The sequence below is a fragment of the Plecotus auritus genome (genome assembly GCF_963455305.1).
Source record: "Plecotus auritus genome assembly, chromosome: 10".
NCBI classification, from domain to species: Eukaryota; Metazoa; Chordata; class Mammalia; order Chiroptera; family Vespertilionidae; genus Plecotus; species Plecotus auritus.
In genome coordinates, this window is record NC_137785.1 from 11,143,060 (window position 1) to 11,156,137 (window position 13,078).

General features: G+C 54.8%; 2 protein-coding genes across 3 annotated transcripts in view; one reads left to right on the forward strand and one right to left on the reverse strand.

The window, feature by feature from the left end:
* The first annotated feature begins 4,790 nt into the window (after positions 1–4,790).
* FUZ (fuzzy planar cell polarity protein) lies at positions 4,791–10,091 on the forward strand. Its single transcript, XM_080643386.1, has 11 exons — positions 4,791–5,109; positions 5,329–5,450; positions 5,681–5,765; positions 6,012–6,080; positions 6,252–6,356; positions 7,260–7,457; positions 7,599–7,694; positions 8,034–8,140; positions 8,219–8,283; positions 8,364–8,438; positions 9,587–10,091. The coding sequence occupies exons 1-11, from the start codon at positions 4,999–5,001 to the stop codon at positions 9,811–9,813; spliced, it is 1,260 nt and encodes a 419-aa protein (XP_080499512.1). The 5' UTR covers positions 4,791–4,998; the 3' UTR covers positions 9,814–10,091.
* Positions 9,849–13,078, reverse strand: part of AP2A1 (adaptor related protein complex 2 subunit alpha 1) — a 31,460-nt gene continuing 28,230 nt past the window's right edge. For both annotated transcript variants that reach the window (XM_080643385.1, XM_080643384.1), the window contains 8 exons: positions 12,897–12,953; positions 12,707–12,789; positions 12,506–12,596; positions 11,364–11,486; positions 11,166–11,282; positions 11,013–11,082; positions 10,652–10,786; positions 9,849–10,287 (listed from right to left, as the gene is read on the reverse strand). In XM_080643385.1, coding sequence (XP_080499511.1) covers positions 10,210–10,287; positions 10,652–10,786; positions 11,013–11,082; positions 11,166–11,282; positions 11,364–11,486; positions 12,506–12,596; positions 12,707–12,789; positions 12,897–12,953 — 754 coding nt within the window. In that variant the 3' untranslated portion in view covers positions 9,849–10,209. The remainder of the gene's footprint in view (positions 10,288–10,651; positions 10,787–11,012; positions 11,083–11,165; positions 11,283–11,363; positions 11,487–12,505; positions 12,597–12,706; positions 12,790–12,896; positions 12,954–13,078) is intronic.

Below are 13,078 nucleotides of genomic sequence, written 5' to 3' on the forward strand. Positions count from 1 at the left end.
GAGCCTGAAGGCAGCTGTGAATTGGAAAACTTAAGGTTGGTTCTCCCACCCTAGCTGGTTTGGCTCAGTGGATAGAGTGTCGGCTTGCAGACTGAATAGTCCCGGGTTTGATTTTGGTCAAGGGCACGTGCCCGGGTTGCGGCTGGATCCGCAATCGGTTGCAGGAGGCAGCCGATCAACGATTCTCATCATTGATGTTCCTAGTTTCCTCTCCCTTCCTTTCTGAAATCAATAAAAATATATATATATTTTTAAAAAAAGGCTGGTTCTCCCACTAAGCAAGGGCCTTCTTCCAGGGCAGCTGAATTCGTTCCAAATTGGTAATACTCTTGACAACCTGCAGAAATAGAAGCAAAGGCTCAGGACTCGGGTCAGTATTAGCACAGTGATCACATTTGTGAAAACGTGTTATTTCGTTAAACTGTCAACTTTTTATTTTGGAGAAAGGATTTGGGGAGGAGAATTTGCACATTCAGCATGACACACTATCATATAAATTCATTGCAAAAATATTTTTGTGATTCTGTTAAAGGATTTCATCTTCCTTTTTCTCCTAACAAAAACAACCATCTCATTTGGTGGTTACTAGGCAACACTTGCTGGACCAAACCATCCTGGAGGGGGAGGAATAAGATGGTGTTTTTCTCAATTTTGCTCTAAGGCAGTGGTTCTCAACCTTTCTAATGCCGCGACCCTTTAATACAGTTCCTCACGTTGTGGTGACCCCCCAACCATAAAATTATTTTCGTTGCTCCTTCATAACTGTAATTTTGCTACTGTTATGAATTGTCATGTAAATATCTGTGTTTTCCGATGGTCTTAGGCTCTACAGCAGCGGTTCTCAACCTGTAGGTCACCCACAGGTTGAGAACTGCTAGCAGGGTTGCCTAAGATCATCGAAAAACACAGATATTTACATGACGATTCATAACAGTAGCAAAATTACAGTTATGAAGTAGCAACGAAAATAATTTTATGGTTGGGGGTCACCACAATGTGAGGAACTGTATTAAAGGGCCATGGCATTAGGAAGGTTGAGAACCGCTGCTCTAAGGAAAGGTGCTATAGAGACTCCTCATTAGGCTATATTTGAGCTGTTTACAGCTTTAGGATGGAGATTAGACTGATGGGTGGTTGCTAGGCAGCACCTTGGCACCAAGGCCACCCTTGAGTAGAGCACAGCTGTTTATCAATTTACCCACTTGGTGGTTGCTAGGCAACACCTTGGCCTGGTCACTGCCTTCAAGCCAGGCTCTTCAGTATCATCTGTAAATAAATGAAGCAAAACTGTTACCTGAGAGATGAAAGTCCTCTTTTCGAGGACCCCAAACTGGGTTCGTTTCCCCTTTGTGTTATGAAACCATTAAGAGACCAAAAGTATAAACAGTGCACTTTATTCAATGAAAAAGCAAGAGCCTAGCTCTCAAATCGGCTTCTCCCAGGATCCAGGAACTGTTGATACTTAGAAGGGGGAGGGGAGTATTAACCGTTTTTCCAGATTCTGCCTTTTTTCTGTCCTTTTGTGGTTCCTTCCATCGTTGTCATGGTGATTGTCAATTATCATGGCACCTGTAGGTGTGTCATTTAGTATGGACTTTATCAGATTTCTGGTCTCTGCGGGTCACTTTGGCAGCCACCTTCTCTTAGATGTATTTTTTTTCCTCCTCAATTACAGTTTACATTCAGTATTATTTTGTATTATCAGTTTCAGGTTTACAGCATACTGGTTAAACAATCTTACACTTTACAGAGCGTTTCCCCCAATTGAGCTTGTTTTAACTAGTTCTTTCTTGCGAAGGAACTATTAACTGCAGGCCTTCCTGTTCTCAAAGATAAGCATAGAGTTAGGGTGGGGTGGGGGCTCAGCTAGCTTAAATAGATCTTTTGTAGGATAATTGATTTTCCTCTTTCTTATTTTCACTCATTCTTGAGGGGTGCTGCGGGACCAAGGTCAGCCATCCATAACTTCTTTTGGCTGAACGTGAACCCTTTCTTGTGATAATCTTTTCATATATGTATATATATTTTATTTCAGAGGGGAAGGGAGAGGGAGAGATAGAGAATCATTGATCAGCTGTCTTCTGCACAGCCCCTACTGTGGGCTAAGCCCGAAACCAGCACATGTGTCCTGACCAGGAATCAAACCATGACCTCCTGGTTCATAGGTCAACACTCTAAGCCACACCGGTGGGCTGGAAAGTTGTTTTGGGTATATAGGAGATTGTGCCAGCCACGGGCATACCCAGTCTGGTGGCGGTTGAGGTCCACTATTGGTGGATAGTGTGCAAGGGGTCCAGGGGTGGGCCTTCCTTTGGCCATTTAAGGAAAGGCTAGCCTAGGGCCCCTGACCTGTAAGGTTTACACATCAAAGAAGGGTCTTAGTCCAATAGGACAAATGTGGGTGGGCAGGGTGGAGCCTATGGGACAGAGGTCAGATTGAAAGTGCGGTTACTGCCCTAGCCGGTTTTACTCAGTGGATAGAGCGTCAGCCTGCGGACTGAAGGGTCCCGGGTTCGATTCCAGTCAAGGGCACATGCCTGGGTTGTGGGTTCCATCCCCAGTGTGGGGCATGCAGGAGGCAGCCGATCAATGATTCTCTCTCAGCACTGAGGTTTCTATTTCTCTTTCCCTCTCTCTTCCTCTCTGAAATCAATAAAAATATATTAAAAAAAAAAAAAAAAAAGAAAGTGGGGTTACTTGGAGCTACTGGTTGAGAAGGGGATGTTTGGAGATGTTGATGACATACCCAGCAATGTCTTATTTTTCCTTCTGCAGCTATTTGGGAGATGTTAGCCAAACTACTGCTCTCCCAAGGTAGGAAAGCAAAACTGGCTGGCGGAAAACAGGAAAGGAGGAGGAGCCCTAAGAACTCTACGTGTGTCTCAGCAGATAACTGCACCCCAGCAACCGATGTGGTTCTCTTTCAAGTACAGCACAAGGAAGTACTGAAGTCTTAGGGCTGGAGGCTGCTTGTGAGGCGGGAGGGCTCATATCCTGGTTGGTATTCCTGCGTAACAGGGGCTTGAGGTCTGACACAGGCTCGCAGGAGTAGCGTGCGTTCTGGGTAGCCTCAGGGTCTGGGCCCATCACCTGTTTTACCCTGGTGCGATGGACCCAAGGCATGATTCCCTGCAACTTAAGGGCAGACTTGGTAGTTAGAATTACTAAATAAGGCCCTTTCCATGTGTGCTCTAACTGACCTTGGGCCGTTCTCCCTCCAGATATTTATTTATAAGTTTTCTTTTCCTTTTCAATGTATTTTTATTGATTTCAGAGAGGAAGGGAGAGGGAGAGAGAAATAGAAACATCAACGATGAATCATTGACTGGCTGCCTCCTGCACGCCCTCTACTGGGGATTGAGGCCCGCAACCCGGGCATGTGCGTTTGACCGGAATCAAACCTGGGACCCTTCAGTCCACAGGCTGACGCTCTATCCACTGAGCCAAACTGGGTCGGACCCTGCAGATTTTTAGATTAAACCCACTCTCCAGGTTGGAAGAATAGTTGATAGGAACACAGATCCTTTGCCCAAATAAAGTTGGAAAACTTCTCCGCTAAATCTTGGCCCCAGAGGGCAAGTGGGTGGTATGGCCAGCCTGGGTCAGCAATTCTGGGGAAAAATTTGAGGTCTCCTATGGAATACGACCTGAACTCCTCGTGGAATGTCAAAGACAAGGACCCCAGAGATCTTTTCATCCCAGCAGTGTGAAAGAATCAGCAAAGGAGGTTGGAGGGAGCAAGAGCAGGATTCCAGGATGGAAGGGCAACCAGACAGGAGAGTTCTTGCCTGATGAGGGAAATTAAGGCCCGAAAGAATTAAAAAATGGAATGTGGGAAGAGTGCCTGTGGGAGCCGTCAGGGTAGCCTCGATCTGAGAGGGTGTCTGAAAGTGGTAGAGGAGAGAGGGTAGCCCTCTAAATGCAGGCAGCTAAGTTGTTTCTTTGCAGTGAAACAAGGCCCAGGGTTTCCCAGATCATAAACAATACGTCCAATCTCACGTTGAGAATGAAGGAAAGGCTGACAAAATGTGAGGTCTAGCCCTGGCTGGTGTGCTCAGTGGTTAGAGAGCCGGCCTGTGCATCCAGGGGTTGCAGGTTTGATTCCCCGACAAGGGCACATACCTGGGTTGCAGGTTCCATCCCCGGCCGTGGTAGGGTGTGTGCAGAAGGCAACCAATCTATGTACATCAGATGCTTCTCTCTCTCCCCCTCCCTCCCTTCCACTCTCTCTAGAAATCAATGGAAAAAATATCCTGGGGTGAGGATTCACAACAACAAAATGTGAGGTCGGGTCCCAGCGAGCTGGGAAGGAGGCAGCAGAGAAGGAAGTTACCTGACCAGGGATCAGAACCGGGGAGGCCAGGCTGAACCGGAAGAGGATAAGTCGTGTGAAGCGACAGAGTTGGACAGACAATAAGAAAACACACATTATAACAAAAACAAGATATTCCCTAGTTTTGGTATCTTACCCAGGAGCTGCCTGAAATTCCTGTGCTTATGGTTTCTCTCACCTTTTCCGGAGCCCCAAAGTGAGCTCCTTACTCCGGACCGAATCGTGACCTTAAGCCGGGCGCCCCCAACCTACTTGGTCCAGGGGGGTCTTCTCGGTACCCACTCCCTCCTTTACCCGTGACCAAATTTTGGTGTTGGTGTCTCAGCCCTCTCCTCTCTCCCTCCCCCCCCTCCCCCGCGCGCTCAGCAGCCAAGAATCGAAACCACTTCGGGGACAGACTCCGAAGCTTTTCTTGTACGTACAATCAATAATCCGCCATCTTTGTTCAGGGCACGGTGACTTCCGGTCGGGGAGGAAGCGACCCTAACCTGGTTTCCGGGAGATGCTGGAATAGGGTTAGAGGAGAGGTTTGAGTTGGATTCTTCCAATCAGCTCCCCATCTCGCCCTCTGGCGGTTTCGGATGGCAGCCAGATTTAGCGTGACTACGGTCATTCTCCAAGACTGGCACTGACCGTTTTCACCAAGGGATTGGGGTGGGTTCCAAATGGGAGAGGAGGGGACGGAGGGCACGGTACATCTGCTGTGCCTCGCGGCTTCCAGCGGAGTCCCTCTGTTCTGCAGAAGCAGCCGCGGCGGTGCTCCCGCCCGCCAGCAGGTGGGGCTCTGGACGTCTGGATCTCCGAAATTGAAGGGGGTTAGGAGCTTGGACTTGGTCTTCAAGGGAGCAGGGGCTGGGGACGTTTCAGAGTTGAGTTTAGAGGTCTAAAGGGTGCAATAGACCAAAAACTCTGTTTCCCTGACCAGGAGGTGCCAGGGGATTTAGAAAGGGGAGGGGATTGGGGGCCCCTGTCTAATGTCCTCAACCTTTCCACAGCTCCCGTTCTCTGTCATCGGCTCCCTCAATGGAGTCCACATGTTTGGGCAGAATCTCGAGGTGCAGCTGAGCTCTGCGAGGACCGAGGACACCACCGTGGTGTGGAAAAGCTTCCATGACAGGTCTCCAAGTGGTAGCTTGCAGCAGGGACTGGGCCCTGTTGAAGATGACCTCAAGGCCTTCCAGCCCTCCAAGGCCAGCTGTTACCCTCTCTGATCTCTGAGTTTCTCTGTATGAGAAGCGGGTTATGCTGGAGGAGGATGTAGCTAGCAGCCAGGATCAAGGGCAAACTACTATCCTCACTGCCCTGTTCCCTGGCCTCATTCTTCCTTCTCACCTTCCTTTCTCACAGCATCACGCTCATTGTTCTGTCATCTGAGGAGGGCACCTCGGAGCTGAGACTAGAGAGACTGCTCCAGATGGTGTTTGGGGCTATGGTGAGACTCCCCAGGCCTCTTTTGCAAACCAAGGAGTCTGAACTCTCAGCATCCTTCTCCCTCAGACCCAGCAGTCCAGCCCCCGACACCTTTCTCCTCCAAAACCTAGGAATCCTGGCTCCCAGTCCCTCCTCCCTCAGACTCATGAGTCCAGATCCCCAGCCCCCTTCTTCCTCAGTCTGAGTCCCAGCCCCTGCTTTCTTCTAAGATGTCCCGGGCCCCTATTCTCTTATATGGTTCTTCTAGGTTCTTCTTGTGGGACTTGAAGAACTGACCAACATCAGCAATGTAGAAAGACTGAAGAAGGAGTTGAGGGTGAGGCTACTGATATTTGGGAACTACAGTGCCCAGCAGCCCCTGGGGCAGCCTGCCCCATGGATTCTTGGGGCAGCTCAGTTTTCTGACCCTAAGCTAGGCCCACCCAGAAGGGCCACTTTTTTGAGGGGGAGGCAGCAGATCTAGGTGCCTCCCTTCTCCCTCCGCTAGGCCTGTTACCGCCTCATTGACAGCTTCCTGGGGGACTCAGAGCTCATTGGAGACCTGACCCAGTGTGTGGACTGTGTGGTTCCTCCAGAGGAATCCCTCTTTCAGGTATTGGGGAAGCCTTGGGAACTCTTAAACCTGTCTTTATGGCCCCGTCTCAGTCCTCATCCTCTTACCCCTGGACCACTGCCTCCACCTCTTCCCATCCTCAGGACTTCCAGTCCAACTCCCACTTGGCCCCAGAAGGATCTTGTTACACCCAGAGCTGACCCAGCCCCTCCCCTTAGAACAGCCCTTGCATGGCTTCCATAGCCTCCTTCCCCAGGACAAAGTCCCAGCCCCTTGCCCAATTGCCTAGGGGTCCCACAAATCTCAACACTTTCTCAGCTTCCCTGCCTTAGCATATGCTGTTCCTTCTGTCTGGGGAATCTCTATTTACCCTTTTAAAAATACTGCTCTTTTTTTTTTTATTATTAAGGTATTATATGTGTACATATCTTACCATTGCCCCCCCACCTCACTCCCATACATGCCCTCACCCCCCAATGTTTTGCATCCGTTGGTTACTCTTATATGCATGCATATAAGTCCTTCAGTTGATCTCTTATTTCCCCCACCTCTCCCTAACCTTCCCGCTGTAATTTGACAGTCTGTTTGATGCTTTACTGCCTCTGTATCTATCTTAAAAATACTGCTCTTGTGGATTCACCAGGTATGGCCACCTCCAGGAGCCTGAAGGTGGTTGATTGTACTTATTTGGCACACAGTAGGGCTCAGTAAACCATAGCTGCTGCTGTAATTGTTGGCTTCAGCTCATGCTGGCAGGGCAGTACATGCCTTACCTGTTTCACTTCACGGTGTGACTTGGGGATTGTAACTGCAGCCCAGGCCGAGGGAGGGTGAGACACTTGAGCATGGGCACAAGGCAAACTGGGAATTGTATGCCGGGCTGTTCCCACTCCTCGCCCACCTGGGAAGTCACTGTGCCCCTATTCGTGTCTCCTCACCCAGGAAGCCCTCTCTGGGTTCGCGGAGGCTGCGGGCACAGCCTTCGCCAGCCTCCTCGTGTCGGGCCGGGTGGTGACAGCAACAGAAAGCTGGTGGCGGCTGGGGACGCCGGAGGCCGTGCTACTACCCTGGCTGGTGGGATCCCTGCCGCCCCAGGCCGCACGGGACTACCCGGTGTACCTGCCGCACGGGAGTCCCACGGTGAGTGGGTGGGCCCGGCAGAGGGAAGGTGGGGGCCTGGGACACCAGTGCACGAAGGGGTGAGACCTAGAGGCGGAGTCGCGAGGAGGAAGGGCTTGCACGGAGCTCTGGCCCGTGGCTCACCCCGCGCCCCTGCTTCAGGTCCCGCACCGCCTTCTGACCCTTACGCTGCTGCCGGGCTTGGAGCTGTGTCTGCTCTGCGGGCCGCGCCCTCCCCTCAGCCAGCTGGATCCACAGGTGAATTCGGGCCACGTCCCGCTTTCTCCCATTACACCCTCCACCCGCGTTTCCCGGCCCTCCTCCCACCACTCTTGCCGCCGAAGTGCTCTCTCCTCTGTGCCGCCCCTGGGCAGCCCCGCCCCCGCACAGGCCCCGCCCCTTTCGGGCTGTGCTCCCACCACCCTCACCCCGGCTTGGCTCCTCTTTCGCTCCTTCGCCATGCGTCCAGGCCTCGCCCCATCCTCGGCCCCCTTGCCTTCTGCCCTTGTGAGCCCCTACCCTCCTCCGTGGCCACGCCGCGTTCCCCTGAACTTCCCTGACCTCCCCGCGGCCGCCGCTCGTTGACGCCCCTTGCAGCTTCTGGACCGCTGGTGGCAGCCGACGCTGGACTCCCTGCGGGCCTGCCTGCCGCTGGGACCCCGAGCTCTGCCCGCTGGCTTCCCCCTGCACACGGACATCCTCGGGTAGGGCTCGGATGGAGGGGAGGGTGGGTTGGGGTCCTCATTCTTTCTTCCCTGGTCATGACACGCCCTTTCCCACAGGCTGCTGCTCCTCCATTTGGAGCTGAAGCGCTGCCTCTTCACCGTGGAGCCTTCAGGGGATAAAGGTGACTGAGGAGGGGGGGCGGCCGGGAGTGCCCTGGGCTCTGGGCTCTGAAGGGGCTGTCACCGGTTTTTCTCCTTTCAGATCCTTCCCCTGAGCAGCGTCGGTGCCTCCTCCGTTCCTTCTACACCCTAGTCACCGCCATGCACTTCCCACCAGGTCAGCGATGGGCACAGCTCCCCCTTTGCACAGACTGGGGCACTGAGTCCCAGGTCACACAGGAGGGAGTGGGGGTGGGGGAGGACTGGTAGGACTCAGCCAGTATTGGGCATGGTTAAGGCCTGGGCATCCACGGATGGAAAGGAGGGGCAGGGAGGTCCCAGCCTGGAGGTGACAGAATCTCCTGGGTAATCTTAACAGTTAATCTGTTGCCAAATGCTTTATATGCAGCGACTCACTTCATCCTCAGAGGTGAGGGTTACCTCCTGCTGTATAATCATTCCCATATTACAGATGAGGACACTGAGGCTCAGCTAATAAGCAGCAGAGCCATAAGTCTCACTCCGCTCTACTGCTCTAAGTACAGGCTTTCCCGATAGTCGGGGGAGGGGGTACCACAAAGCCCAGGTGGATTAGGTAAAGTCCTAGAACCCAAGAGGCGCTAGAGCAGCCGTGGGCAAACTACGGCCCGCGGGCCGGATCCGGCCCGTTCGGCTGTTATATCCGGCCCGCGGTTCTCTTGCTCTCCCCTCCGCTCCTTTACTTTGAATTTATATTAGTTCACACAAACGCTCCATCCATGCTTTTGTTCCGGCCCTCCGGTCCAGTTTAAGAACCCATTGTGGCCCTTGAGTCAAAAAGTTTGCCCACCCCTGCGCTAGAGAGACAGAGGAAAGGACCTAGGGTGACCTACCCCAGCAGTGAAGAGCCTGATAAATGTAGCAAATGGTAAAGAGCAGCACCTGGGAGAGGCTGAGGACTGCTCCCTCCTAGCTGTTGACTCCACCCTTCCCACCAGCTTCCCACAGTGGGGTGGGGTTCCTGGGGTCCCCCCCCACACACAGGCGTACCTGGAGCTGAATGCCTGACACTTGGTAAATATCACCTGCGTGTTCGCCACTTGTGTTTCTGAGTGAATTGCTGGGGCTGCACGTGGCATCCCAGGAAAGAGGGGGGCCGAGGCTGGGCGGGAAGAGGGGCAGCTGAGTGAGAGCCTGTAGCCTACAGGTCACTGACAACCGGATGGAGCTGAGGCCCTTTCCGTGAGGAGTCAAACTCAGGCCCAGGATGGGGCATGGCCCCCGCAGGTGGCATCTTAGTGGTCCGCACCCCACTGGTCACTTCAGCCCTTCCTGTCCTCTCTCCAGAACCCGGGCAGCAGGAGGAGAAGGCGGAGGACACAACCCAGCAGGCTCAAGTGCCGAGAGCCTGCTACCTGGTATCAGGGACCGAGGAGCCAGGCACAGGATGGCGTCTGGTGGCCCTACAGCTGGGGCCACGGCGGCTGCTGCTGCTGCTGTCTGCTCAGAGTCCCTGCCATGGGCTGCGGGGCCTGGCCACCCGCACTCTGCATGCCCTCACCCCGCTCCTCTGACCACTGGGCGTGAGCGACAGACAGGAACCTGGGGCTGTTAGCGTCTCTCTGTTTATTGGATCACAATAATACACAGCCCCTGGACGGGGAGGGGGCAGGAGGGGCCACAACAGGGTGGGTGGGAGGGGAGGAGGCGCCTGCTTCCCTGGCCCCTCTCCCCTCTGTGCTTGGGGGGGGAAGGGAGGGAGGGGGCTCCCCCTACCCCCCAGAATGTAAACAGCAGCAGATGAACAAAAATAAAAATACAAAAGGCCGGAGGAAAGTCCCAGGCACCCCCCTACCCTGGGGTCTTCCTGTCACCAGCGGAGGTCCCCTCACTGCTCCAATCCACCAAAACTCCCTCAGTCCTAGGGGCTTCCTGGCGCCGGCCACATTTCCGGGGGCAGGGTCCAGGGCTCAGAACTGCTGGGCCAGCAGCTCACACAGGTGACGGGAGACAGGCTCCTTGCTGGTGCGCAGGGTCAGCCGGTACATCTGGGGGGAAGAAGAGGGGAAGGGACTCAGGGAGGAGGCAGAGGGATAGGGCAGGCCAGGTGAGAGGACAGGGAGCCCAGGGGTGGGAGGGTCCAGGGGAGATAGAAGATTAGAAGAGAGAAAAAGGAGAAAGGGGTCAGGAAGGTGATAGAAGGGACAGAAGTAGGAATAAAAATGATGGGAACAGGCAAAGAATGAAAAATAAAAAGAGACCAAGAAAGGTGGAAAGGATATATAGAGACAAAAACCAGGGAGGGAGGGAAGGGGAGTGAAAGATGAGCCAGAGGACTGGGGGGGGGGGGGGGGGGGTGGGGGCGGGGTGGCACGCATCTGTTTCAGGTGGGCCTCCCAGACCACCACTTACCTGAGCCTGGGCATTGGGCTCCAGCCGGAGCAGACAGCCCACCTGCAGGGCTTTAGTCTGGATGATCCCAGCCCCCACGAAGTTCTCAGGGTTGGGGTCCACGTTGTCCAGGAGAGCGGAGCCAAACCCCAGGAGCTGGGGAGGAAGGGTGGCAGCCGTCAGAGGTGCCAGATCTGTTAGCTCCCAGAGTGGCCTACCAGTTCCCAAAACCACCGGGAGTGGGAATTGGCCGCATTTTACAGATGGGAAAACTGAGGCTCGGAGAATGTGACCAGCCACGGGTCCCCAAATCCCAGAGTTAGGGAGAGGCTGGGCTGGGATGTTGGCTTGGGGCTCCCTCGTGAGTCTCCCTGTCCCTCACCTTGGCTTTCGTGACTTCAGCGTCCATGGGGTGGGTGGCTTTGAAGATTTTCTGCGCCTCCTGTTGGGGGCTGGGCCGGAAAGGTTCCAGTCAGGGACCTGGCCGCCGCCCGCCCTCCCGCCCTGAAGTGAGGCTGTGCCCGGCGCTACTCACAGGCTCAGCTGCTTCCAGCGCTGGAAGAAGTCCTGCGCCGCCATCTCTGTTGGCTGGAAGAACTTGTTGATGGTCACGGGGAGCTTCAGGGTGAGGGACTGAGCGGCTCCCCCATACCTGGCGTTAGAGAGAGGGCGCCGTCAGACCACGCCCCTCACCCAGCAGGCCCCGCCCACCCAGCACCACCGCCGGACTCACCGGAAGCGCACTGACAGGAGCGGGGGCGTCAGGAAGTCCCTCAGACACTCGATGTTGAGCACCTGCTGCACCTGCGCCCCACCGTCCACCTGCGCGGCCACACGCTTGGTCTGCACGGCCAGCTGTGCCCACCGCGGTCAAGGAAGCCAGAAACTGGAGGTGGCTCCTGGGCCCTGGCGCCCGGATTCCTCCGATGCTACATCGCCTTTCACATCTGGCTCAGCGCCCCCCGCCTCCCCGCAGGCAAGAGCCCCTCTGGTTGGAATCCCAGCTCCTACCACCTCAGTGACTATGTGCACTGCTTGGCCTCTCTCAGCTGCATCTGCGAATTGGACGTTGTGTCCTCAGCGCTCAGTGATATAATCCAGTACAAGCACTTGTCAGTGGCTGGCACACGGGACCTGCAGTCAGTGCTATCACCACCTCTCTTCATGCCAGCGACCCAGGGCAAGGGCTGGGCCTTCTGCATCTCTCACCCCCGCCCCACCCATGCCCAGCACAGAGCTGAGTGTTCAAGAGGCCTCTGGAAATGGTGATGGGTGAAGCAAAGAACTGAAAATAAAAAGATCCTCAGAGCTTGGGGGTCTAACCCCTATAGTTTCACAGGGCTGGGAATGGACCACAGAGGGGAGAAGGGACTGGCTGCTCAAGCACTTCCTTTCATCCTTCCAGAGTTTTCCAACCACGCGGATGCGCAAAACAACCCCATGAGGAGGAAGCGAAGGGTCTACACAGAGGCAGAGCGACAGGCCCAGGTCTCACAGGAGGGGCTCTGGTTGGCACCGGGACCCCAGGCTGGCCCTTGAGCTCAGGAGGCACTAGAATCCTGGGTGCGGAGCCGGACAGCGGACAGAGTCAGAACAAGGTCTGGAAGGGGCCAGACAGGGCCAAAGGGGCCTGGGGCAGCAGCGGCCCCTAAAGTACCGCCTCCTCACACCTATCACATCACTTCACTGTCACCTCCTGTCCGGGGGGAAAGGACCACCCCTCCTACAGATGACACTAAATCTCAGAATTAACAAGTGCTCAGGCTCTCAAGCAAGAGGGCTGAAGACGGGTCTCGACCTGGGTCCATCTCATCCCAGGAAGGCAGACCCGGAGGGTGGCCTGGAGCCAGGGGGCTGGGCCAGGCCGAGAGGATATGAGTCTGGAGGTCCCCAGGGTGGACGACAGTGGGCGTGAAGCTCTGGAACTGTACTGAGGTCTTGTTGCCATAGAAGAGATACATGCGGCCTGTAGCAATGGGGATAAGCGGGCCTCCATCAGTCCCTACTCCACACCCGAGCAAGGTCTCCCCGAATCCCCATCCTCACAGCATCCCCCCACCCCCACCCCGCACATACCCAAGTTCTGCCGGAACTCTGACTTGACTCCAATCTGCAGCAGCTGGTTCTCAAACAGGACCCCGTTGTTCTTACATACGAACCTGGGGGAGCGGGGAGGGGGGAGCTCAGGATGGGAGGGTGCTTGTCTGGGCTCTGCTTCGTGATCCCCGCCTGTCCTCACTTCCCTCCTGATCTCTCCCAGACTCACTTATTCAGCAGTTCATCAGCCTCTGGGATGGGCGACCCGATGTCCTCAGGACCTGGGCTGCAGGGAAAGGAGTGAGATGGGAGGGGCTGGAGGAGGGAGGTGCTGATAGAGGTAAAGGCCTGGAACTAGCTCATGGAAGGAGACAACAGGCCCTGAAAGGGCAGAACCCACAATCCATATAC